At 31.7% G+C, this 27001-nt stretch overlaps 1 protein-coding gene across 2 annotated transcripts; it reads right to left on the minus strand.

The window, feature by feature from the left end:
- Positions 1-14: 14 nt before the first annotated feature.
- Positions 15-26708, minus strand: LOC111715336 (leucine-rich repeat-containing protein 24; the record flags this gene model as incomplete). Of its 2 annotated transcripts, XR_002768217.1 has the most annotated exon segments (14): positions 15-2070; positions 2277-2840; positions 4664-4728; positions 5876-6114; positions 8167-8295; positions 8703-8776; positions 13370-13477; positions 17022-17076; positions 17769-17876; positions 19182-19225; positions 21553-21657; positions 23614-23689; positions 25393-25504; positions 26620-26708. XR_002768217.1 is itself a non-coding variant. In XM_023490660.1 (13 exon segments), coding segments are annotated over 13 exon segments (1401 nt in total), but the record flags the coding sequence as incomplete, so codon positions are not given.
- Between the last annotated feature and the right edge of the window lie 293 nt (positions 26709-27001).

Raw genomic sequence — 27001 nt, forward strand, 5'->3', positions numbered from 1 at the left:
TTAAATGATTAGTATGGTATTTTTTCAATTTTATTTATATTCAAAACTAATAGTAAATACTTTCGGATTTCTAACACAAATTATGATATCATTTTGATATTTGATATTTGATAATATTAAAATGACATCACAAAGTACATGTTCTATTTAACAAAACTAACAATATTTACATATTTTGATTATGATACTGCAGCTGAATTGTGATGATCTTTAGTGAGAACCAGAAGAGACCGTGGAATAGGAAGACGACATTGACATAAAAAAGCAAATAGTTATACTAATATAACTTTTAAAATCAATTATTTAGTGAAATGTGTTTGTGTTCAGTGCAAAATTGCGGTGTCTCATGTTCATTTGTCGATTAACCGAGTAATAAAGTCGTCTTTCTATTCCAGAACTTTCTGGTTTTTACTGAACAAAAACACAGATTAATCATTCTTTTTTAACGATCATAACACAAAACATACCATTTAATTTTCCATTTTTATATAACAAATTATTTAAAGTAATGATGGCTATCGTTAGATCATAAATTTGGTATTATACTTTGTTTGTTCTCTGAGGGACTACAGGGTGTCCCACTTCACGGAAGAAAGTTACAGGAAAAAAGTTTCTCAAAATAAAAGCCTGGAAACAAAAACTTGAATGAAAAGTCCCAAATATCCTGAAGTTCTAAACAAAATATCTTTGGAAATAAAATCCTTCGTTTTGGATTCTTTAATTTAGATTTAAGAAAATTTATTCTCAAAAACTTTTTTCATAGAACTTTCTTGGCCCGTCTCACTTTACATGAAAAAACTTAAGAGGCTAAAAAGATTGCACAACCTTTCATAAAATTCCCATGATATTGTATTTTAAAACAAAGGAATTTAGTTTTTGACACAAACTCAGATTCTCTCTGGATCTCTGATATTTCAAACTTTTAATTCTGTTACTTTACATCTGCGGTCATTTTGAAAACACAAAAAAGTAAACCACATTTTTGAAATGTCAGGTCTAAAGAAATTTTATTTGGATGGTTTACAAAATATTGAATTATGAATTATAAATGTCGCCAATTTTTCCAGTAGAGGATATGATATTCATTAATCTGGTCTGGAAAATGACATGTTTAGTGAGACACCCTGTATGTTAAGTTTGCAGTAGGTCAGATATATTATTTTATTTGTAAGCTATATTTAAGTCATTTACGCACGCAGGTTATTTACAATAATTATTTAACAATGCCAGACAGATATGTCTTTTTTCGTGTTCAAATAAAATTTTCCCCCAAAAATTTGGTTCGCTTCTAAAATCTTGAGTGCTAAAATCTTAACACTTTAATTAGCTTGTACAAAAATCCACCAAGCCTCAATTCATATTTTATCACCTTGTTTTCATAAAATATTTCCTAAAAACTGGTTAATATATTTAAAGTAATAAAGGAAATAGATTCTGTGCACTACGCAGAGATTTCACTTTACTTATTGGTTGTGACAGTGAAAAGTACAAATATGGTTTTTTAATCGTCTTGGTTCCTTAAAAGGAGACACAAAGTTAAAGTGTTTTTTTTAACAACTGCTAATCTATGCCAAAGGTTAACCCTGAGAGGAAAAATAAGAAAAAAACGAACCAAACACGACCGTTTTTGTTGCATTTTTATTATTTCTCTTAGGATAAAAATATGTTGTAAATTCGAAATACTTGAAGTTTAATAGAAGTTGTAAAAATCTAATCAAAACGATTATAAATGAGTAAAACTGCGTTTAGAAAAAATATCTTATTGAACTGATGTTGAAATAAGTTATATTTTAAAGTACGATCATATTTGCTTGAAAAGCATCACGTTTTTAACGATACTTTATATATATACAAATAAATGTAAGCTGAAGCCTTGGTTTAGTTTGACTCATGAGGAGTTTCCATTTCTATTTATAACAAAATTAAAAAATTGGAATTCGAATTACGTATTTTTTTTACAAATATTTAAAGGTATTTGAAGTTACAGGTAAGGTAATATGTTATACATAACATTTATGATTTGATGATCTATAAAGTTTATAGACTTTAAAATAAACAATAAAAGCTCAGCTGAAAAATTGCCACAAATTCTAAATTTCTATTTCTTTGAAACCTGATGTCAAAGACCTTTGATATTTCCAAATGTGAGTTCTGTTTGATCAAATAATCTAAGTTTAAAATTTAAAATATTTTCACCATCTAGTATCAAAGATACAAAAATTTTAAAATTAGAGTTTGTGGCAAGTGTTCAGTTCCTAAAAAAACAATTAATTCACCTAGAACATTATTTTCGTATCTTTCAATATTTTCAGAGAAATCTTTACTTGAGCTGAAAGAGCATGTATTTAGAATTTATTTGATACCAATGAAACATTTTTACGGTGTATATTTTTTTAATGTTTTGTCCTAGTTATTTAAGAATTGTAAAAATAACTTTCTTTTGATGACTGAATCTACAGGTGAAATATTATAAACGACTTCTTCAAAAACTGTACACCGTATGGTATTGAATGAATCCTAAAGTTAATACTACACTTTCAACTCAGCCACCATGTCTTGTCGGTCTCATTCTCACGCGCCATATTGTATTTAAAAAATATTTTCTTAATGTTCTTAGTTTTTAGAATTTTCCACATTATTTATTTAAAATTCTCTTGTGTTTGTCTTGATGCTTGCCATGTTTCTATTTTTGGGGTTTGGTAAGGTTTGACAAGAGTTCTGGGTTTTCACCCAAATGTTTTGTTTATAAATCTGATCACAGAGGGGGTTAGTGCAGCATGTTGTAAACTGCACAGGGGGCGGTACAGGAGGGATATCCACCATCACCTTAGATTTCAGATCTGAAATGGAGATAGAATTTTATTGGACATTACAAAACAACTGTGGAATTCTAGATTTTCATTGTTGATACAAAGGAGAATCAGAATGCGACACTTAATTTTAAGAAAGAAGACAACTGTAAAATAAAAAAAAATGCTTCAAACATATATTTACTAATCGCTGTATTTTTCCCCATTTCGTTTGTTCATCACTCATTAACATTCCATTTTTTAATTTATTTTTTAATCATTTCAAAAATAATTGATTTTGTTTATTCTCAAAATTATGGTTCATTTTACATTTACTTTGTTTGTTTTCTCTCTAAACAATCATTCAGTAAATTTTTTAGTTCTGTGTCGGAAGACAATATCTAATAAGCTCTAAGAACTAAATACGACAGACAAATTTAATTCATGTTTTCTAGTACGATAAAAATATATCATTTTTTAAGCCAGTCAATAAACTTTATTGCTCCAAAGTTGTTGTTATTTGAGCGTAGCCAAATTGGTGACCCAAATTCGTTTTCCTATAGCTCCCAGTTCAACTGTTTTTCCCCTTAGTTAAACTACATGTTCAAGTGATAATGTCTAGAAATGGTGATAATTTTTCAGCCCAGGCTGATTTCAATTCCTTGGAATTTCTCAACATTGTGGCTGTTAAAGTGCCTGCATTTTTGCCTGATTTCGCAGAGGCCTTGTTCATTCAAATTGAAGCACAGTTTGTGCTGAAGGGAGTGAGCGTGAGTTCAACGAAGTTCTACTACTGTGTTTCCTTCTTCAAAGAAGAGACTGCAAACCAGGTTCTAGATCTCATTTAATCTCCTCCCTCTGACGAATCATACAAGGCCCTGAAGAGACGTTTGCTTAAGCTGTTTGACCCCAACAATTTCCACCAATACAAGGCCATTTCCAACCTGCCATTGTCCTGGTTTTGAACAGGAAAACAAGTTCGTCCACATGGAGATTGAAACCAGAGTCGACTAAGTTCTATAGATTGGCTGAAGCCTGTGATTTTCTGATTTTCTTATAACTTCCGCTGCACCTCCACTCTGAGGACATCAGCCTCTCTGCCCCACCTGAAGACCCGGGATACTGCCTCGCAGTGAAGTCTTCCTTTTCTCAGAAGAAGAAATCTGTAACTGTAAGGACTTTCTCAACCTGATATGATTCCTTGACTGCAGTAACTTCTAGGAGGAGTATTGTGACAGAAGAAGTTCTCAGAACTAAGAGGGTGGACAAATTTAACTCACATTTTACAGTACAATAAAAATATATGATTTTTTATCCTGGTCAATAAATTTTATTGCTTCAAAGTTGTTGTTTTTAGCAAAGCCAAAGTTCAGAAAAGTAGTTTGTTCAGCAAAATTATTCGTTCAATAAAATCATTCTTTTTCTTTTTTCACAAGAAAAAACGTTTTTTTAAAAAGTACTTTCAAAAAATTGTTTCTTCAGTAAAAAGCAATAGTTTTTCAACATTTTTCATAAAATACATTCATTCATTTAAGAAACTAACAAAATTGTTCATGAATGATCAAGATTTATGAACAATTTCAAATTGTTCATTTTAAAAAACGATCATTTTTCCTTTCTCTAAACAGTCCATTTCATAGTTTCTTTTCTGGACAACACCCTTTTTCACAACAAATTTTTTGTTTATTCTAAAATTTTTCATTTGTTCCAAAAAACAATGTCCATCTCTACTGACAAAACCTCTTATTGCAATGTGAGAAGGTTATCTAAATATGTGGCTGTACATAGACTATCAATGCAGTAAGACATACAAACATTTGGTTCATCAAAAGTCATTAAAAACTAAATTTATATTTTTTAACAGTAAATGTTACCTGTAAGGTTCTGCCTATTGATATTTTTGGAATTTCCCTCCTCTCTACAAATCTCGCCCTTTTGTCTAAAAATAAATCATCAATTAAAAAATTATTGTTTTCATATTTTTTTTTCAATGGAACTTTAAAATAGAAAATGAAAACAAGAGAGGAATAGAATATAGATTGATGATTACAAATAAGAAGATGAAATAGCCATAGAATAAGAAGAAAATGTAAAGCGGAGGGACCTAATATGTTGCTGCAAACTTCAATCTCTCGAAGTAGAATGATATTTAAAAGAAAAACATCAGGGACTGTGATCCAATTAGTTTTTAGATATAGAATACAAAAAGAAAGGAGAAAAGTGAAAAATTTGCTAAAACACTGTTTATGTTTATAGAAACAAATGTCGGGTGTTGATTTTTTTGCGGAATTACTGGTTTAACTTTGCAACCATGTAACTCCAACACACAGTTTTGTTTTTAACTCTATAAAGGTTGGGTGGTCTGAACTCCAAGAAGACAATTTAGAGTCATTATATTTTTCATTTCTGCCCGATCTACTCAATTTAAAAGTAATCTTTGAAGCTTAAATGACAAGAGTGATTTTGACAACTTGATAATTGATAAAGATTTTATGTTATTTTGCCAATCTCGTTTTTTTCATATATTTATTTCTGCAGATTTATGTTTTTAATTTGAGTGAGATTAAAATTCAAGTTGCATCTGAAACAAAAGTCTGATTGCATCTTGATGATATTTTCAGGAAATAAATTTGAAAAATTATCATTTAATTTACTACAAAATGTCGACTGCTACAAAACGTCGATTAACAAAATGTCGACTGCAACAAAACGTTGACTGCTACAAAATATTGACAGTTACAACATGTCGAATACCTAAAAACATCGACCACTTCAAAATATTAGATTATTATGAGTTAGGCTTGGTGAAGACAATTTCTGGGCCGAACCCTGCGGCTATGATGGGCTTAGGGGTGGAGCTCTTCGGCCTCTGAAATGTTGAATAATGTAAAAAACTGGTTCCTATCTGGTGTGCCTAGGATGAATATTACACAGGATCCTACCATTACCTGGTGCGCCTAGGAAGGGTAATAAACTGGTTCCTACCGGGTGTGCATAGAAATTGGGTAATATACCAGTTCCTACCTGGTGTGCATAGGAATTTGGTAATATACCGGTTCCAGGAAGGGCTATAAACAGGTTCCTACCTGGTGTGTCTAGGAAGGGTGATAAACCGGTTTCCTTCTTTTCCTCCAGTCTGCAAGGGAACTGTCTGTACAGGTGAGGTGTACGGGGCTAGAAAGCTGGGTGGTGGAGGCAGGATAGCTGCTGTTGGTATAGTAAAGTTACTTGGAACAGATGTGGGGCAAGTGCAGTTGATTTCCATGACTGCTGCTTGTGGTGCTGTATAGCAGGTACAGCAGGGTAGATGATTCGGATCCAGAGGCTGAACATTTTCATATTTTTTTACAATTTTTTCCTTAGTACGTCCCACAAAACATGACAGTAGTAAGACAACTTGAAAGTCGTCTTTGATCTTTGAATTTATTGGTGACATTCAGTCGTCAACATACTTTAACATGCATAGTTCTTCAACACTAAACTCACAGTTCTCCTAGTCCTGGAATTTCCAAAATGTGGTCTGCCTTTTTTGTGCTGTCAATATAACCAGAGATATTAATAATTTCTTAAAATTTTCAATTTTTTCAAAATAAATGATTATTAACTCTAGAATTTCACTTCTTATATTAGGTTTACGAAAAATTGTTCCAAATTATTGTAAAAATCAAAGACAACCTTTAAATTGTCTTGCTTTTGTCATGTTTCGTGGGACACCCTGTATTATGGGTAATTTTCAATAACCAGGATTGTCTTTTTTATTTAAAATATAAATGACTGTGACTCTAACGAGTTTTCCAATCAAATTTTAAGGCAAATTGGTCAATGGATACACTCTAGTATGCCGAGTCCGTTAGCGCCTGATCCAATCAGGGTTCAGTCATGTGTTTGGTGTCTATTCTGACCCAATAGAAATAGTATGGCGGTAACGTCTATCTTTCTATCTATCTCATTTTCCAATTAGGAAAAAAATCCTTATATCGGCGCTATAACAGTAAATGGAAATATTTACTTCTACTGAAACTATGGTAGATAATGAGTTTTAACCGGACATACAAACCAACAAGCAAACACCCACACACAGATTACTATTTTATATATACAGATCTTTTTAATTGGTAAAAAAATCAACCTAGTCGTCAAAATTTATCTCTGAGGACCAGAATGATTTGATACTTTTTTCGTTATAAAATTGTTGGTTGTGGTAAGGAAAATTTTGTAAAGAGTATTTCAGACTTGACAATGAATTTAAGTCGATCAGGATAAAAACCGTCAAGATTACATTTTTAGACCAAATATTAATGGTTCTTATAAATAGTCAAATAAAAATAAAATACAGAGATGTTCTAGTGTAAACAGGCCTATTTCACTAAATAAGTACATTTATAGCCACTGGTAAAAATATTTGCTATAAAACAATATCAAATATATTTACAAGAGATTGCATATTCAATCTTTAAGTAGGACAACCTGTATACAAGGATTACTGGTCCATGCATATTGTAAATAGCCTGTGTTTATTTCTGAAATTAATAAAACACAAAGTTATCTTGGATATATATCATAAAGATATCTCACTTAGATATATATCATAAAGATATCTCACTTAGATATATATCATAAAGATATCTCACTTAGATATAGATCATAAAGATATCTCACTTAGATATATATCATAAAGATATCTTACTTAGATATATATCGTAAAGATATCTCACTTAACAATCCAATTTAAATATTATCAGCTTTGTATAGAAACTGTTTTTATCCGACAATTCTCATAAATAATAGATTTTGTTCTCAAACTTATTCTATTTCTTTCGTATTGTAACTTTGTAAGCTGGGACTATTTTGACTCTCACTGCATTGAAATGTCACGCTCTTTGCAATAACTCGGACTTTATTGGAATAAAGTATTAATTTAGACTGCTGCATTAGGATTTCTTTGCATTAGCTGTCACCAGATACAGGACTCAAACTCTAATTTTCGTCCTATTATCCTTGCAAAATGTTATTTGATATTAATTTCAAGCTATGATTTTTGATCAAGCAGAATTCATAGTTTGCAATATTAAAAGTCTACAACGACATCAAGATTTACGAATTATAGAATTAGAGTAGGTGAAGACTGACTAGTTCCTACGAATGGTATTTGGTCGGCGTTTGTATCAATAAAATGAAGACAACTTTTTATATTTAAGTTTTTATTTCTAACAAGCTTTATACAAGTAAACAAAGAAAGGATGTTAAATGCATATTCTTATAGTTTCCACATGTATGTAAACATTTATATCCATGCTGTTTGAAAGCTTCATAAAAACATTTGACCTACAAATCGTTTTCATAGTATTGATATATATTCGACGACGACTGTACTTACTTGGTCAGGAGCCTGATTGGCGTCTAATAGTGTCTGCATGTGTCCAGAAGTATTCCCAAGAGTTAGTCGATCAGATTTATCCGTTGTATTTAGTAGATCAGGGTAGGATTCAAAATCGATATTTCGGTCCTAAAATAGTTAGATGGTATCATTTCAAACTAGGCTTATTTGTTTCTATAATATAGCCTGCGTATGTATTAGTTTACCAAGACAAACATGATTTGAAGATGGAATTACGCTTTTTTCACGAAAAAAAAAACGATAAAAATGTTGCCAATGCTTTTATAAAGGTAACACTAAAGCTTAACTGTTTCAGTTTTTGATGTGACATTTTATAAATTGGAGCATTTGGAGAAATATGCAGGTCGCCTTTGTAGAGAAACCAGAATTAAAACTAATCAGTTTTCAGTATTATGTATTGAATCAAACTTGATCAGACAAAGCTTTTAATGTTATTTTTATACGGAATTTTTATAGTTTTTAATCGAGTAGTATTTTTATGGGTACAGTTGTGAATCGGACATTAGAAAATTTACCTTTTCATCTCCCGGATTTCCTCTGTTTTTCAGAATTCCTCTTGGTTCTAGAAGTCGATGGCTATCAGAGAACCCTGAACAAATATACAGCCTTACCCACAAAGGACGAGAATTTGGAGACGCGACTGTATTCGATTACTGGATTTACACTGTCTGCTTCCTTCTATTCACGGTTATCTGCAACTGTAAACTTGTTTCTTTCTCTTCCAAATCAATACATAAGCCATTATAGAAGTCAAGAACAGGAGACGAAATTTAACCTTGGACTCGTCCTATTTCATGAGTTTAATGTCGTCTTCACAGTCTCCTCGTTTGTGGGAAAGGCTGTATGCATTAATTAGTTTGGTGAGTGTTTATCATTATAAAGAACTGTTGTTGTTGTTGAGGACTGTCACACATTTTTAGCTTAACCTACTTTTGTTAACTTTATATAATAATTAACCAAAAGATCTAAAATTTATCTATTTGAAAAGCCCTTGATAAATGGATGTAATGGCATGTGTCACCCTCACTTGTCAATATATGCCAAAAAAAAAATCAACATTTTTCCAATGTACTTTATGAACATTTTTTAAACCCTTCATAGCCTCCCTAATTTTGGAGCCTATCCAAATTCAAAGTGTAACACCATAAGGGGGGGGGCAATCTTTACAAAACTAGCCCAATCGGGATAGGTTTAACGGTTAAGTGAATTAACCTAAAGAAAAGCCTGACAATTTACGATTTTCTCGTAAATTATCTTTAATTTCATTATATTTAAATTCCCTTAAAGGTTAATAAATGAAATTAGCAGTTTAAAAAAGAAGTATTACTCGTCATTTTAACCCTATCCCTGCTGGGGTACTTGAAAACCAGGATACGATGGGGGGGGGGGTCAATTTGACCCCCCCTCTAAATCCCATGTTTTATGTCCAAATATGACAAATGATACATCATTAGAAATCTTGTGCTCTACTTTTAGAATCTGCAAAAAAATTTGCAAATTTGCGAAAATTGAATTTTTTAACGCAAAATCCAGTTTTATAGTAAAAATGTTTGCAAAAAAAAATTTGTCCAAAAAATGACAAATTATACATTTTTGAAAAGCTCTTGACCATGCAATTTTAAATATGCAAAAAATTTTGCAAAATTTTAATTAACCTGATTTTTAATCAAGAAAAACTAAAAATTTGCAAATTTCCTTTGACTGGTTGTTTGCAAAAAATTTGCAATTTTTTTTCGCAAAACTTGTGCAATCCGTTTCCTTATGTCATAGGCTTTCCAAAAAGCTAAATTTTATCAAAATCTGACAAGTGAAAGTGGGTCAAAACAAAGATTTAGTTTGTTACAGGCAAAAGCAGTCATTCAGGCAGTGTGCCTGAGGACTCAGGCAGCTAGTATTAAAGCCCGGTTTTAGGCCTAAAGGGAGGGCTTTGGGTATGTAAGAAAAGTCAGAAAATTTCAACAGCCTCAGCCCAATACTTTTTGAGTTATGTAAAAAAACTACAGGGGGGGGGGTTCAAATTGACCCCCCCCCCAGCAGGAATAGGGTTAATATTCAGTTCAGTTACTGAGTTGAAATAAGTTCTTTTCCTATTAATTTTCTTAAACTTCTATTTATTGACGTTGCCTAGCGCTATTACAATATGTGATAAAAAAATTGAAAATGTTTAACTTTAAAATTCATCAAAGTTCAACCCGAAACTTAAGGCCCAAAGGATGAAATGAAAAGAAAATTTAAAATAGATTTGAAAGAAACTCTTGATCTCTAACTCAATTTCTAAAATTATATTCGAACTCAAACGTCCCATTTATCACAAGTTTTCATCACTTCTTGAATCTTCTCAAAAAGAATTCCCATAATATTATTCTTAAATATTATGCTTAATTTGTTTTTATGAATATATGTATATAATTTGCTTGTCTGTCTGCTTGTTTGCATCCAATTAACATCAAGACAGCTGAATTGATCAGGCTCAAATTTTGTGTGGGACCTCAAATAATTCCAGGGAAGGTTTATGGATTATTAGAATTAAGTAAATTTGTCTGAAAAAAATCGATAAAAGAGCATCAATTGGAAGTTAAAATTTAAGGGGGGGAGCTAAGCGCCCTGAAAACCTATTTTTTTCCATGGAATAATAGACCTTAAAAAATCTTTAATATCATGTATGTACTATGTAGTATGTATAATTCCATAATAGTAATTCTAATACATAATATCTCTTCATATTTGAAACCAAATTATTGGAAGCCTTTTTGGGATTAATTCTATAAATAATGGATGATCGTATATTGTTTGCTGTTAAACGGGAACTTAATTTATAATTCATCAAATATTAAATCAACATGGAAACTTTAGTTTTTATTTTGCTCTCTTTCTAAACTGCTGCCATACCTTGAGGGAAAAAACTTCTCTAAATTTGGAGACTATTTCAATTATTTATAAAGGAATAAATCTGCAATAAGTGTTATTGCTCAGGGGATAGACCTACAGGGTTTCCCACAAAACATGACAGTTGCTGAATATTTTAAAATGTCTTCTTCCATAATTTGTTAAGTTGTTTGATACCAAAAAAAATAGTAATAAACATTATATATAATGGCAGTTTTACTATAGTAAAATCGATCCCAGATCAAGATATTTGGGAGTAAAAGATTTTTCTACCAAACTAAATTGCAAAAAGTCTTTTAATCTAATCCAGTATTTGAAAGATGACATTTTAAACTATTCTTCAACTGTCATGTTTCATTGGATACCTTGTACCGGCCTTAGTGATGTGCGGCAAGTATTGCCCGGCCCTGCTCGGTTTCAACCTTGATCGCGCGGTCAGACTTTTTACAGTACCCAACCTAGCATAGGCCTATTTTACATTACACAACCTAGCACAGGCCTATTTTACAGCACCCCACCTAGCATAGGCCTATTTTACAGTATCCCACCTAGTATATAGGCCTATTTTACAGTACCCAACCTAGCACAGGCCTATTTTACAGTATCCAACCTAGCATAGGCCTATTTTACAGTACCCAACCTAGCATAGGCCTATTTTACAGTAGCATAGGCCTATTTTACAGTATCCCACCTAGCATAGGCCTATTTTACAGTATCCCACCTAGCAAAGGCCTATTTTACAGAACCCAACCTAGCATAGGCCTATTTTACAGTATCCCACCTAGCATAGGCCTATTTTACAGAACCCAACCTAGCATAGTTTAGTGTGAGCTATATGACTATTGAACCTCGGGACGCAAAGCGCCCTGAGGTTCTATTACAATAGTTTCAACGCCCTTTGTGTTGAAACCCAAGCCTATTGTTGTCAAAACAGAATCAGGGAAAAGTTTAATTTTAAAAATTAAGTTTGCTTTAAGGAATATAACTTTGTTTTTAATATATACAGTGTACAATGTCTACTGGAAATCCCAGAATTTCAAATATTTTAGAATTTAAAATTACGGTGTCATGAATAGCATTTTTTCATATACTAGCGTTGGAACCCAGCTGTGTCTGGAAACTAAGTTTTCTCTAACAAAGTCGACCTACTCAACTTAAAATGTTCAAACAAGCTCAGAACATTTCAATTGTTTTAACGATGTTTCCTCAAACAAAACTGGAGGCTAATCGGTAAAGGGGTTTGATATATAATATATTACAAATAGAGATATCTACTTTATTATATCAAATAATTTACTTAAACTTTAACAATTCGAAAATACATGCTGTTTTTTTTCTTTTAAAAATTTCAAAATTTTCAAAAAGTTTAATTATATCATATTAACAACTAAATAATATTGGATTTTTCACTTTTTAAATCCAGCAACGCTTATAAATATTCAAAATTATGTAAAGTATTAACACGGCCCTGTTTACTGTATTCTGCATTCAGTATGAATTCTGAGTCCGAATTTAAAGAATTTAAGCCGCGGCTTCAATTTAAGCCGCGACTCAAAATGGTTTATTTCACTTAAAATTGTATTGCATTTTTCAAGATTGAAACCGGCTTTTGGCAGATTGAAGCCGCCGTGGCTCGAATTCATTAAATTCGGACACTGCATTCCGTGTTCTGTATCTATATTTGTATATCTTGTATACTAAAGTGTGGACTAGTCATTCATGTTAATATTACGACGCAAATAGTTTTACTATTGTACAGTGATAACCAGAATTATTAACTCTGAAATAGGAAAACGATTTTCAGAAGCAAGGGATAGTTTTGTAGAGTCCAACGTGCCTGGGACACAACAATTGTGCAGAATAAACAGACTCATTAGCGATTTTACAAGTTTCTAATAAAATAATTTGCTTTGTATAAAAAATAAAATACTGCTAAAATGTCGTCTTCCTATTATATTGTTTTCTAGTTATCACTGTAGCTTAAAAACTTCCGAACAAGTGAAATATTTGGTGAGCCCTGTCCAATTGATTTGATCTAGTTGTTTTGCCCTAGCACACTCCTTTTTGAAACTATCAAAGTTACTTCTTTGGAATAGTAACTTAAAGGATTTTTCGAACATTTTTTTTAGTGCATAGGGTAGGGTTCAGTGAGGTAAAAAAAGTCCGGTCCGAGTTTTTTTTACCGAGCTGGCCTTGTAAAATTGGGCTATACCTAAACTCTATAGCCTTAAGTCTAAAAGTTTTCCTCATATGCAACAGTTATCTAGTTCTCACCGTATATGATCATATTATGTACCTGGTTCCATGATATTCTGAGAGTCATTTTGTGCTTGTCCTCGTCTTCTCCTGGTACTACAGCAGATATAGGATACCAGGGATACACTTAGTAGGGTTAACATACATCCTAGATATTTATCATGTATACAGCAGATATAGGATACCAAGGATAAACTTAGTAGGATTAACATACATCCTAGATATTTATCATATATACAGCAGATATAGGATATCAGGGATACACTTAGTAGGGTCAACATACATCCTAGATATTTATCATGTATACAGCAGATATAGGATACCAGGGATACACTTAGTAGGGTTAACATACATCCTAGATATTTATCATGTATACAGTAGATATAGGATACCAGGGATACACTTAGTAGGGTTAACACACATCCTAGATATTTATCATGTATACAGCAGATATAGGATACCAGGGATACACTTAGTAGGGTTAACATACATCCTTGATATTTATCAAGTAAAGTGTCAGCGCGCAAAAAAAAATATTTGTGCCCCCCCTGGCAACACTGTGCAATGTTGATGCCTTTTTTAACTATGTAAACTATTCGATCAAATACACACTTCCATTTAACAAGTGTTAATGAATTATTCATGTAATTTTCTTAAGTGGATTCATCAAACACTTCCTCTTAATACTGTGGTATAAGCTTCAATGGGTGAAAAATAGGGATGGAAAAGTCTCTTTAAAAATATCTATAATTTTATAGAAACAATACATATTGTATCATTATAAATAATGATATCAAAGATTTATTTACACTGAAGGCAGTATTGATTAAAACTTTTTTACTGAAACCTTTTCAGTTAAGGGCAAAAGTGAGATTTTAAAGTATTTTTTATATGGGTGCACCCTTAGAGGGGGGAGGGCGGGGAGCCCACCTCCCCCTCCCCTTCGTACGCCCCTGATTAAAGGTTGTAATATCTGAATGATTTGTTTGGAATTAAAATAATTTTTTTTTGACGATCCGAGCTGTATGTTGCAAATGTCTGAATTTGTATGGACGCTGCGTTCTTTGATATATGAGTCGTTTTTTACCAATTTCTCCTAATAGGAGCAACAGAGAAGTAAGATTTGTAGCGATCACCATCGATAATATTTTTCGCCGTAAGCCCCCTTTCATTTTTCGCGAACACTCCCTTTAACGTAAACTACATTGAAATTTTCGGTTCATTTGAACCGACTTTTAGGCAGCCATGGGTCAAGCGTATATTCAGACTGTATACAGCAAAACGGACAGTACATTTACCCCTTTCAGTTATTGTGAATTTGTGAATTAGATAAAGTGTAGAAATTTTCAGATAACCGAGAAAGTTTTTTTCCAACTAAAGGTATTTTAACAGTCAAAATCCGGTAATCGTAATCAGATAAAGGCTAAGCTAAAGTGTACTATGTAAATATTATTTTAGACTTTTTAATAAATTGTTTCATTTTAAAATTGATATCAATTTAAATAATGTTTGTTTTCTTTTCTAAGAAAAATTCTCCTCTTGGCTAGAATGTTTCACCAGCAAACTAGACGGAAGGGAAATGTATGACTTGACCTCGTAGCTCCTACAGTTTTTATTTTACGTACAACTACGAGAATAGCAAACTTATTTGATTACATAGCACAACTTTTTAATAAGTTTTGTTATCCTCAGTACTACTTAATTAAAGAGGAGTTATGATTAAAAACATATAAGATTTTAACATTTACTTTAGTTTGACGTGGGTTTGAATTCATGGTTACTTAATTCTTGAAATCAAGGTTGTATAAAACGCTTGCTTAATTACTCTCGATGGGCTCCTGTGTAGGGAAAATGTCGGTTCCTAACCATAAATGGATAAAATTCTAGAATGACGTCACAGATTATAGTGGTGAGAGTGACGCCATATACGGATTTTTTATCTATCTTTGATTAGGAGACAACATTTGCTGTACATTGGAGTGCATCGAGAGTAAGCAACCTTATTATACAACCTTGCTAGAAATGCATAATGCCAGTGTATGTGTTTGAAGGTTGGTTAGATAGCATCAAGTAATGTATGGACTATGTCTAAACTTGGTAATCTTCTCTGTATAGAACCAAGGAAGGTTGAAACTCAGGGAGAATTCAATAAATTAACGGAGAAAGGAAACACACTAACTGGGGAATATATATAGGGCATAGAACCATGCTCTGTTACTGCAACCCAATGTTTTACAAAACCGAAAAAGTAAAAATAAATAAGAGTTGGGGGCAGGTTAGTCTGTTTGAAAAACATAATGTTAGGGACTAATATACGTTTTTAAACTTGTATTCATTAACATTGCAGATTCTTAAACTTGATCAAAATTGAGCTGTAGCACATTAATCCAGCCAGCCTTAAATTTTGCTTAAAACATGCCGGACCGGGTCAACGGGCAAATGGATATGTTAAGTATTGTGCCATCTTGTACGGCTACATTTTTTGCTTAAAACGTGCTGGGTTGACTCTACACTTGGTAGTCCAGACTGGACTGTACAACATAATGCATTCACAATACAGTTGTACCGGCACAGATTATGCAACTTTTAGAGTGTGGCGAGTACATGGCGCATGACCGGCGTGGCGGTTCCAGAAAACTCTTGTACCGGTTAGTATCCTGGACAACTGGCAGGGTAATAATTTTTAAGTGAAAAGTAATGTTGACAGCTCAGTTCTAACTCGACCGTTATATGATAGATTATTTTAGACACGTACACTGTACAGCTCACCATTATCCAATGTGAACATTTCAAGGTATTAGTGCTGGGACATTTCGTCGACATTTTATTAAATTTGATATTTCATTGACAGGACATTTCGTGGACATTTCATTAAATTTGACATTTCATTGACAGGATATTTCGTAGATATAATATTTTATTGACATGACATTTCATTAACAGGATATTTATCAAATTTGACATTTCATTGACAGGATATTTAGTAGATATAATATTTTATTGACATGACATTTCATTAACAGGATATTTATCAAATTTGACATTTCATTGACAGGATATTTAGTAGATATAATATTTTATTGACATGACATTTCATAGCTTTGTAATATTACATTGACAGGAAATTTCGTAAATATAATATTTTATATACAGGACATTTCCGTAAATATAATATTTTATAGACAGGATATTTCATAGATAAAATATTTCAAAAAAGAAATTTCAAAGAAATGAAGATTTAATATTTCATGGATTAAAAGACTTTCTATTGATAGGGATAATGATTTATTTATTTCCAGAATTTACCTTCTTGACATAATATATGCTATTAGTTTTACGAAACAAAAACACAGATTTTTCTCTTGCTATGAAATGTTCTTTATTTACAATATGTATTTGAAATATTGAAATATCCCAATTTTATGCATTTAAATTTTTAAAAAAGCGGAAAAGGAGAATTTAAAATTTAGAAAACGGTATTAAGAAATTTGAACAAGAACATTAAATTTTATCAAGAAGAACTCGTGTATTTAACAAATATGACTGTTTAAAAAAATTTAGAAAGATGTTGCAAAAAGAGAGAAAGTCATGAAATTCTGTTAAGCGCCTTTTAGTGGAAGCATAAGGCTGAATATTAGATAAACAGGTTTGAGGATATTTATTTTTATGATTATTGTTATGTTTATATTTACCTCCAGCCACAGCCAAAACTGTTCTCATTTCATCTTCTTTTTTCTCCCTGGGTTCCTGGTAAACAAACCAGTTTAAAATGCATCTACACAAATGGGGAATTTATGTAAGAAAGTCAAAGAAAAAAAGTTTCTGAAAAAAAAACTGGAAATAAAAACTTTGGTAAAAAAGTCCCAATTATTTTAAAAGTTAGGACTTTGGGGGGGGGGGGGTTTAGAAGATTACATGCCAGTTTAACGTTGTCACAATTTTTTCCTTTTAAAATTGCTTGTACATGGCTAGAGTACCTGAATAGCTTCAAATATAACTGGAGTACCTAACGATCCAAATTTTGACTGAACTGCCTAGGTATTTCCAAACATGACTGGATTACCTAACTATCTCCAGTATATGAATGGAATAATATTCCAAAGTATTACTGGAGTATAACGTAGATATTTTCAAAATATTCCAAAGTATTACTGGAGTATAACTTAGATATTTCCAAAATATTTCAAAGTATTACTGGAGTATAACTTAGATATTTCCAAGTATAACTGGAATACCTAACTATCTCCAGGATGAATGTTGTACTATTCCAAAGTATTACTGGAGCATATCCTGACTATCTTCAAGTATAACTGGCCTCCTTGATTATCTCCAACTACTATCTCCAACTACCTTACTATCTCCAAGTATGACTGGAGTACCTGACTATCTCCAAGTATGACTGGAGTATTTTTGACTATCTCCAAGTAGGACTGAAATACCTGACTATCTCCAAGTATGACTGGAGTATCAAATGTTAGAGAAACATTCTGTTCTGAGACCCCGCCTGCGTTTACAGCAACACAAGTATAATCATCAGCATCCTCCTCCTAGGTACACTTATGTAAAGATATGTAAAACTATGTAAATCCACGTAAAGCTGTATATACAACTTAGTTGTAGTAAAGCCTCAATGAAAGGTTACTGGTTTATGCAAGAGCTATCCCCTATGCATACAACTGTAAATTCACTTTTTTATCTGAAAGACAAATTCTCCGCCAGAGCAGTAAGCAACAAAAACTGACTTTCCTTGGCCCCCAAAAGGTCCGGACATAAAACCCATTAGATTTTTATTTTTGGAGTGTAGCTGAGAAAGAAGTCTTTGATAAGAAACCTAAATTGGCACAATTAAAATGACACCCTGCAAAAAGTTTTTTTAAAGACCAATGGAGCGCAGCATTCTTATAATAGTTTTTGAAGAAGCTAAAACTCGTCTCGCCTCATTTTAAAAATTTTTCTTATATTCTTGAGGTCATTACATTTTAAGAGGTTTCAGTCATCATTAAACTCACATCGTGTGTGGGTGACCCCTAGAGTAGATTTGAATGAAAAAAAGGGTGAAAGTCTATAGTATAGATTATCTAAAGTTATGTATCGTTCAGAGATATGTCAAGGATAGTGTCAGTTCAATGTGCTCAAACTACTCCAACACAGTAAAATCTTTGGGTCAGGGGAGAAAAGTTCACGCACATTATTTATGCCTAAACTTGACATTCAGGGATTCTTAATTATTGATTAGATTTTATATTTTTTTGATTTCAATGGTAGAAAAATTACTATTATATATTTCCCATCCGTTTGTAACATGTTTGTCTTAATTTTTCTTAAATAATTTTATTTTTGTAATAAAGTATTTAAGTTAAATCAACGTCAATCCTAATTTCCATTCCCTTCCTAAGACCTTTTTCATCACGATATTTTCTGAAAGGAAAAGCTACAATTCTAGTTTCATGTATTTTATTATATTTTAATTCTATTATAACGTCAAAATCAAAATCTGAACCAATTCAAGGTCTTCCAACATGCTTTCAACAAACTAATGTGATAAATTGTAAAAAAATTGTGAAGTATTTATGTTTGTTTGAGCTTAATGATTGAAGCAGGAAAATAAATTAAGTCGAAAACAAAATTCTTACTTTCATGCCATGACTTTTTTCAAATCAATTATGTTTTTAGCAATATGATAATATGATATGTAATATTATCAGTCGGTACAGAAAGTTATTTGTACAGCAATTTAAACTCTTTCATCAAAAGTGGGATATAGCTCATTTTTCTTCTGTATTTTAGAATCAGTATTTCAGATTTTTCAAAAAAAAATAAGAAAGGTTGAAAGTTGAAAGTTTATATTATACCTGAAGATTTACAACTGTAAGATTAAACCATCTCTCCAGACCTCCTGAAATACAATTAAAATCAATACATGGAACAGTTGATAACTATTTTTAAATTTCAAAACTTTTTTCTATCCAAGATTTCAATAATTAGAAACCTAATTTTTAGTAAGTTTGAATTTGTATTCAACAAAAATTGAAAAAAATGATTGATTTACCGAACAAAACACAAACAATAAGTGTTGAGATTCTTATTCCCAATCTTTTTATAAACATTATATTACAGATAGAATTCTAAAATTATATTTGTTATGAGGTTTTTGGCTACACAAATCTTGAACGCAACCTTAAAAATATTGTAAAAAATATTGTGTATCATGATATTCAAAGAAAGGTTTATAAGCGCTTTTAATATTGGCTGAAATTCTAAATTTAGGCAGAGCTATAAAACAGAAAAAGTTTAAATTTCCAATAGTATCCGGATACAGGAAAACAGGGATAAGAAGAAAACTCTAAAGATAAATGAAACCTTCACAAGAAAGCCTCAATTAAACGGATTCCAAACTTTCTCTAAACTCCATTTGTTTGAAAACAGAAGAACTAGTTTAAAAACTGTAGATATCTTTAAACTTTACAATGTAAACTTGAATTAACCCTATTCTGATTGAAGGCTATCTTGGTAGTTTAGCTCTTATGCAAAAAAGAACGATGGTTAACATAATTTGCATACAGGGTCACCCATGAGACAAGGATGAGACTTAAGTGAGGACTGTACGGAATTAATAATCATGACTAATAACTTGTTCCCTTTCTTTGCTCAATCTGTAAATACGCCATTTTAAAAGACTTTATTCAATGCAAAACTTAAGTCAACTTTGTAATCGTCATATTTAAAGGGTTTCGTGTCGTCTTTAAAGAGTTTTGTGTCGTCTTTAAAGAGTTTTGTGTCGTCTTTAAAGAGTTTTGTGTCGTCTTTATAGTCTCATCTTTTGTGTGTAACCTTACAGTTCACCATCATTGTAAGATCAGAACAGTTTAAGTTTGAAAGTATCAAAGGTCAATACCATTACCAGGTTGCAAAGGTATATCGATGAGAATATTTGAGTTAGTGGCAAGAACTCAGTTCCTTTGGGTAGATTCTTATTAGACCGGTCGATAAAAGGAAATAACTTTTTTTAATTCTTAAAATTCAAATATTTTTTTCCCCTTAGTCCGACGTTTGTACTGGTCTGACGTTTGTTATTGGTCTGACGTTTGTGCCAAATTGAAGTCCGACGTTTGTCCTGGTCCAACAATTGTACTGACCGACGTTTGTAAGTCTTAGGTTTGATACCGTCCGACGTAGTGTGTCCGACGTTTGCACTAGTACCAATTTTGGGAAATGAAAGTTTTGCTAATTACGCGTAATTATTACAAAATCATGCGAAATTACCTTTCAGAAATTAATGTAATATAGATAACATCGTAGAATTGTAAAAACGTCAATTCATGTTAACTTGTGACATTAAATAAAGTTTAATTTATAGAGTAACTCCGTACTGTTTACTGGGGGAGAACAAACCTGAAGCCCTGGTTAGGCTGGATCGTTTCCTTTAATTTGGGATCAATATAAATATACATAGCTTATTGTATGGGCTTGTGTATGCTAGGAATGTGGCATTTAGACCCCTGAAACCCTGTGTTGATATAGCCAGGTCGGATCGTCCCCATCATTTGGGATCGGTATATAGCTTGTTGTATAGCTAGGCTTGTGTCCCTCTGTGGCATTTAGAGCATTGGATCGTCCCCATGCATCATTTGAGATCGATATAGCTAGATGACTAATCAATAGCTACGCGTGTGTCCCTGTGTGGCATTTAGAGCACTTCATTAGTAGCTGGGGATTTTGATGGCTACGGATGTGTCCCTGTGTGTTTAGAGCACTTTATTAGTAGCTGGATTTTGATAGCTACGCTTGTGTCCCTGTGTATTAGAGCCTATGAATATAGCAGGAAAATATGTGTAAGGATATATGCGCACTACAACAGAGAAAAATATTTTCTTTAACTTTTTATTTTTAGATTTAAACTTTATGAAGTTGAAGAGTTCGCCATTTTAATTTATTTTTTTTTCAAAATAAGGATTAAGGTTAATAGTTTGAACATAAAATTGAATAATTAACTTAAGAACCTAGCGTTGACAAGGGTACGCATATTTACTACCGCGCTCCGTTTAACCTCACTTGGTGGTAAATTGCGATTTTAGCTAAACCACTAGAATCTAAAAATTAAGTGGTTCTCCCGAGTTCCTCCATAAAAATTTGAGGCAGATCGGTGAAGGGGCTATGCTCGGACAAACAAACAATCAAAAAGATAAACATAGGTCACTACAATATATTTCAAGGTTATCTCACCTAATTCATGTATAAGGTAGATTTGTGTATTTGAACCAGAAGGACTAGTATTATTATTCACTATTCTTCCCCTGAGAACCCATTTAGCCTCCGGGATCGGGTTTCCTGAAACATCTAGTGTTAATACCAAGTCACTACTCTTCCATCCAAATTTTTTTGAAATTTGTTTTTAAAAATCCGCAAATTTTTTTTCTTCTTTGTTTTAAAATGGAAACAAAAAGAACATGTTCACAATTTAAATAGAATATGGGCGCGAAAAAAAGAGTTGTCTGATCAAGTACAAATTTAATATTATTATTCATAATTTTAAAAACTAATTATTTTCGATTGCGGTTTCTTTACTAAAGTAACTGACACATTTATATTGCAGGAAAAAATTTATGAATTAACATTGTAATGTATACAGAGNGAAACATACAAGCTGAGAACGTGCCTATTGGTTTGGCATTGATCTATTAAGAGCTTGTTTCTGCGTTGACATTGATAGCTGACGAGTTGCACCTGGATGGATACGGGTTTGAGAAATCCTTATGTTACTACAACATAACTGTACATTTAATTGTAATCAAAGAAAAATGACATTATCCTCCACCTTATTGAATAGATAGGTTTCAAGGGTACTATTGTGAATCAGGCATGGAGGGTCACTTGAAGTTACACTTACAGCCCTTTAAGGCAAAAAAGTCGTTTCATTTCGTTTTTTTGAGACCATTAGTCCTATACAAGAATGTTATATATTTTTACATATATTTTCGTTTATGTATATTCATCTACTTATATTATCCCCAAATAATTGATTTATGTACATAACGGATTATTTCTATATATAATATATAATATAAATGAATGAGTATATTAGCTTTAAATATTTCCTTCGAAGAAAATATAAATAAAAGTGTGAGATGCTAGTGTCAGATGGTCATAAACAATGATAGGAAAAACAGATACATTACTCAACAGATATGGAACTACAGTGTTCCATACAAACAAACACGCTAATCTGACAACACGGGGGAGGGGGTAATGATTTTCCTTTCAGAGATTTTTTTTATTAACAGATTATGGAAAATCCCAAGTCGACTATAGCTGGGAGAGAAACGTTAAACTATTGAAACTAGACCGAAGGAGAAGGTGGCATGGCATGTATGCAACATTACTGCTTTGCTTTGTTACCTCGTTCCTCCACTAGTCTTGGGTTTACGCACAAGTATAAATAAGCAAACTTATTTGGTTAAATATTAAAAATTCAAAACAATTTTGTTTATCTTCTCAACCGTTTTTTAATAACGCTAACTATAATTTTTCAATCTTACTCCTAATTTACTTTAGTTTAAAATGCATAACGATTTTTATTACAAAGAACAAAGGAAAAAATTTATGAATTAACATTGTTATAAATCACAGTAATCTAGATAAATTATGTTGTACATTGTCTGTAGAGTTAAATGCGCTCATTTGTAACCTTGACATGTAAGTTTAAAACTCCATCAAATCCATATTGTGATTGCTTAACTACGTTTTATATATAAAACAACGTGTAACTTGTAATTATGCTGTTAAAACCTAACTTTAATCTAACATCTAGAAATATACTCAGTTGATATAGAATCTCTGTACTGTTTACTGCGAGAGAGTAATTGTTCCTTGTTTTAACAAACAATAATATAACGATTTTTATTACAAAGAACAAAAATGTTAAGAATTTTTAATATGTAGAAGTTTACTCCCACAATGGGAAAGTAGTTAGTGGTGACTATATCCGCAGCGTGTCCTTTAAATTCGTCTGTTCGTCTGTTTGTATTATTCGATTATTGTGTTTATTCCTCACTGATAAATATAAATATAATTGTGTTTTTTTTTTTATTTATTACTTGTTAATTGTTACACCTGATACATGTATATAAGATATAGTATATTTACCGAAAATACGGAGAAATAAATTTAAAATATTTTCGTTGTATAAGATTAAAGTTCTCCATTCTCAATTTTAATTACGAAAATAAAAACATATTTTAACCCGGCCACAAACTCTGATTTTATAAATTGGCTTGAATATAATACCTTTTATAAGACAGCCCAGCGTGACATTGGTTCCTGGTTGACTGTACACTCTTCCTTGAGATACTTGGATCTTGGGCTAAAAATAAACAAATATTATCAATTGATAGTTTTCATGATATGCGAACACATACTTATATCTATATAATAAAGCTCTTCGCTCAAATTTATATATATTTGTAAATGTTAGCTATGGCAGGCCAAACGGCTGAACCGATTTGACTGACATTTTTTAGGGAACCCATTGGTACCCATAGGCTAAAAAATACATATGATTATTTTCAAAAAAATTTCTTTTCAGATTTTAATTTATTTTTTATTTTTTTCTTCTTCCAAATTGTTTTTTTTTCTAAAATTCCCCGGGCAAGGCCAAGCACTTCATCTAGTCTTATATATATCTTATATATAATAAATGAATTTTGCTAGCTGGGGATCGTTTATTTGACGTACTGTCTCGTTTGACCTTAAAGATTGTTCCAGCTGAATAAAAGTCGGTCCTGTACTTGAAATAAACCGGTGTTTACAGTAATAAGGGGTGTTATAAACTGTTATAAAAAAGTGCTACACTAAATAAAAAAAAACCCCTGGGTTACCACAAACGGCTAATAAATCAGCAAAACGTCAAAATCGACTAACTTCACTGCTAGTGAAATATCAGAAGGTATAAATAACAATTTAAGGATTTTAATGCAAACACATTTTAGATTAAACCCCATCGTATCTCAAAAAAAGTTATAAAAGGATAAAATTTAGAATCGTTGACGTTGTTAATTATCTTATACAGATTGAGATTTGAATATTTAGTTAAAGATTGCCTGTCAATTTAAAGATAATTTTCCACTTGAATTATTCATATATTCAGGATCATCTCCACTATCATATCAGGTATAAAGCGATTTAAAATAAGAATAGAACAATAGATACATACGCACAATTGGCGTCATTAATAGACCTATAATTGCACCAATGTGATTAGTATATACTGCATACAACAAAGTACACAAAAAAAATTCTATTCTTTTAATTTTCTTTTTAGAACTGAAACATTTCTTGACAGATGCTGTCCGCAGATTTAACATTTAATCATTTTGAAAAGAATCAATAAGTTCGATCATAAATCTTGAGCCCAGTCTTGAAAATTTGAAATAGATCTTTACATTATTCAAAAATATAAAGCATCAATCATTTAGAGACCAAAATAAACTTTAAGCATGGAAAAATAAAACTTGTCTGGAAACTTTTAAATTATTCATGACTCAGTCACAAAGTGGACTTATATTGCGAAATAAGAGCATTTTCAATCCGTCATGAATATTTTTAAGACTTTATGATAATTCGAATTTAATAAGAAATTATAAAAACTTCAGATTAAAAAATGTATATATATATAAACTAGCTGAAGTGCCCGGCGATGCCCGAAAAATTTTGAAAAAAATCGAATTTAGAAAAAAATAGATTTTTGAAAAAACAAATTTCGAATTTTTATTAGCCCCTCAGGCTACCCATGGGTTCCCTTAAAAAAATGGCAGGCCATTCGGTCCAGCTATAAATATATATTTGTGCGAAGAACTTTATTAAAAATCATAACACCCCACCTCTCTCCTCTTTAACAATCAATATTTCAGCAATTTCATTGTGGTTTCTGTCGCTAAATTGGAGAACATTGTTTGTGGTAAAAATAAAAATAAAGTAAAAAAATATTCAACCCTTCAATAGGGATGATTTTTTAATCCGTGATAAAGATTTTGTCAATTGATTTCCATTCTTGAATAAAATCTATACCTTGCATGCAAACTCCGTGCTTGGAATATTATCCCAAAGCTTCTCAGCCAATCTTTCAGGTTCCTTACAGGTAGTTGGATAGTTGTACAGACCCCTGGCTACTATCCACTCTCTGAAAATAATTTTTTTTCAGTTTAATCCCGAACTTCGGAGGAACCGAAAATTTATAAAATGTCGTTTTTTAAACCTACTAATAATGGAATATTCTGCAGATATTTAGTTTTTAATCAAATAACTATTGGGGCTCTTTAAAACTGTTTCTGCATGTTTCATCACTTTTTATTCATTTTACAATTACTGAGTTTTAGGTACAATAGTATAAAACCCATTGAAAAATTGTAAAATTTTATAAATTGTTTGGATGTCTCTAAAATTCTAGGTTAAAATTTATCATATTGAATATGAAACTAGGAAACTTTGTTATAAAGTTTTAAAATAAAATTTTCTTTGGCTTTCTAATAATTTTCACCTTAAAAGGCTTGGTGGGGGATGGGGGGGGGGGTTGCAATTAAAGTATCCATTAAAATCTGTCTTAAGTTAAGAGTTTTAAAAAATCCGAAACCATTTTACGATCAAAAGAGATTCCTGGGGGTGGGAACATTCCCCATTTAACTTTACTCTGTCTGGAACCCCCAGAATGTCAGGATTAATAGAATGAAAGATAAACAGCCTAACTCACGTGGATTTAACGGTTCTGTCAATATTCCAGAAAGCTGTGATTTTCGATCACAATTTTTTATATTAAACATAATTTTTTAGCCTTTTTTGCGGCATATACATTTAGAATGAACAGAATTAAACAAACAAATCCGTAAGTTTAAAGATTGTTAAATAGAGACCAAAACGAGTAGGATGTCAAATAACTCTGGTTAGTCCGGGGTGTACTAATGGAGGTTAGTTTTCAAGCATTTAAAGTTTTAGATGTTCCAACAGAATCTGAGATGTAAATATTGCTTTAAAATTGCAAATTGTTTTTATGCTTAAACGTGCTGAAAAAAAATCGTTTTGGTTAATATCTTTGATCAGAAGAAAAATAATGTAATACAAGTAATTAAACTAATTGAGAATACAATTTTACTTAGTAAGTAATTACACCAGGTTTTCGTGGAGCGCTTTAAACATTAAAAAATCCGTACATGTCACAAAACGGAACTCAAAACGGAACTCAAAACGATGCTCATTATTGCCAAGTTTGAGAAGAAAAACCACGGTTATGTTTGTTCTGACCTGAAAGATTTGAGATTGCAGTCACATCTCCAGGGGTTCCTATGAAGCTCCAAGGACTTTAAATTGGTCAGAGATAAAAATACCTCCTCCTTCATATAAAAAAAATAAAATAAAAATTTTGAAAATGTATTTCTTAATCTAATCGTGCATACTGCAAAATGTAGAAATAAACAATAATGCTGTGCTCAGTATAAACTTCCTAAGGATTCAGAGAAAATCTTAAAATTCAAAGATTACAAAAACAACAAAAAATAAAAAAACCCACTTTTCTTTAAACAAATGTATTCTGTTGAAAAGTTAAATCCCACCCAATACCAAATTTGTATTTGGTAATTTTCCACATACCCTAAAAACACATTAATATTAGTCTGCGATGTACTTC

The sequence above is a fragment of the Eurytemora carolleeae genome, unplaced genomic scaffold (genome assembly GCF_000591075.1).
Source record: "Eurytemora carolleeae unplaced genomic scaffold, Eaff_2.0 scaffold98, whole genome shotgun sequence".
Classification (NCBI taxonomy): Eukaryota; Metazoa; Arthropoda; class Copepoda; order Calanoida; family Temoridae; genus Eurytemora; species Eurytemora carolleeae.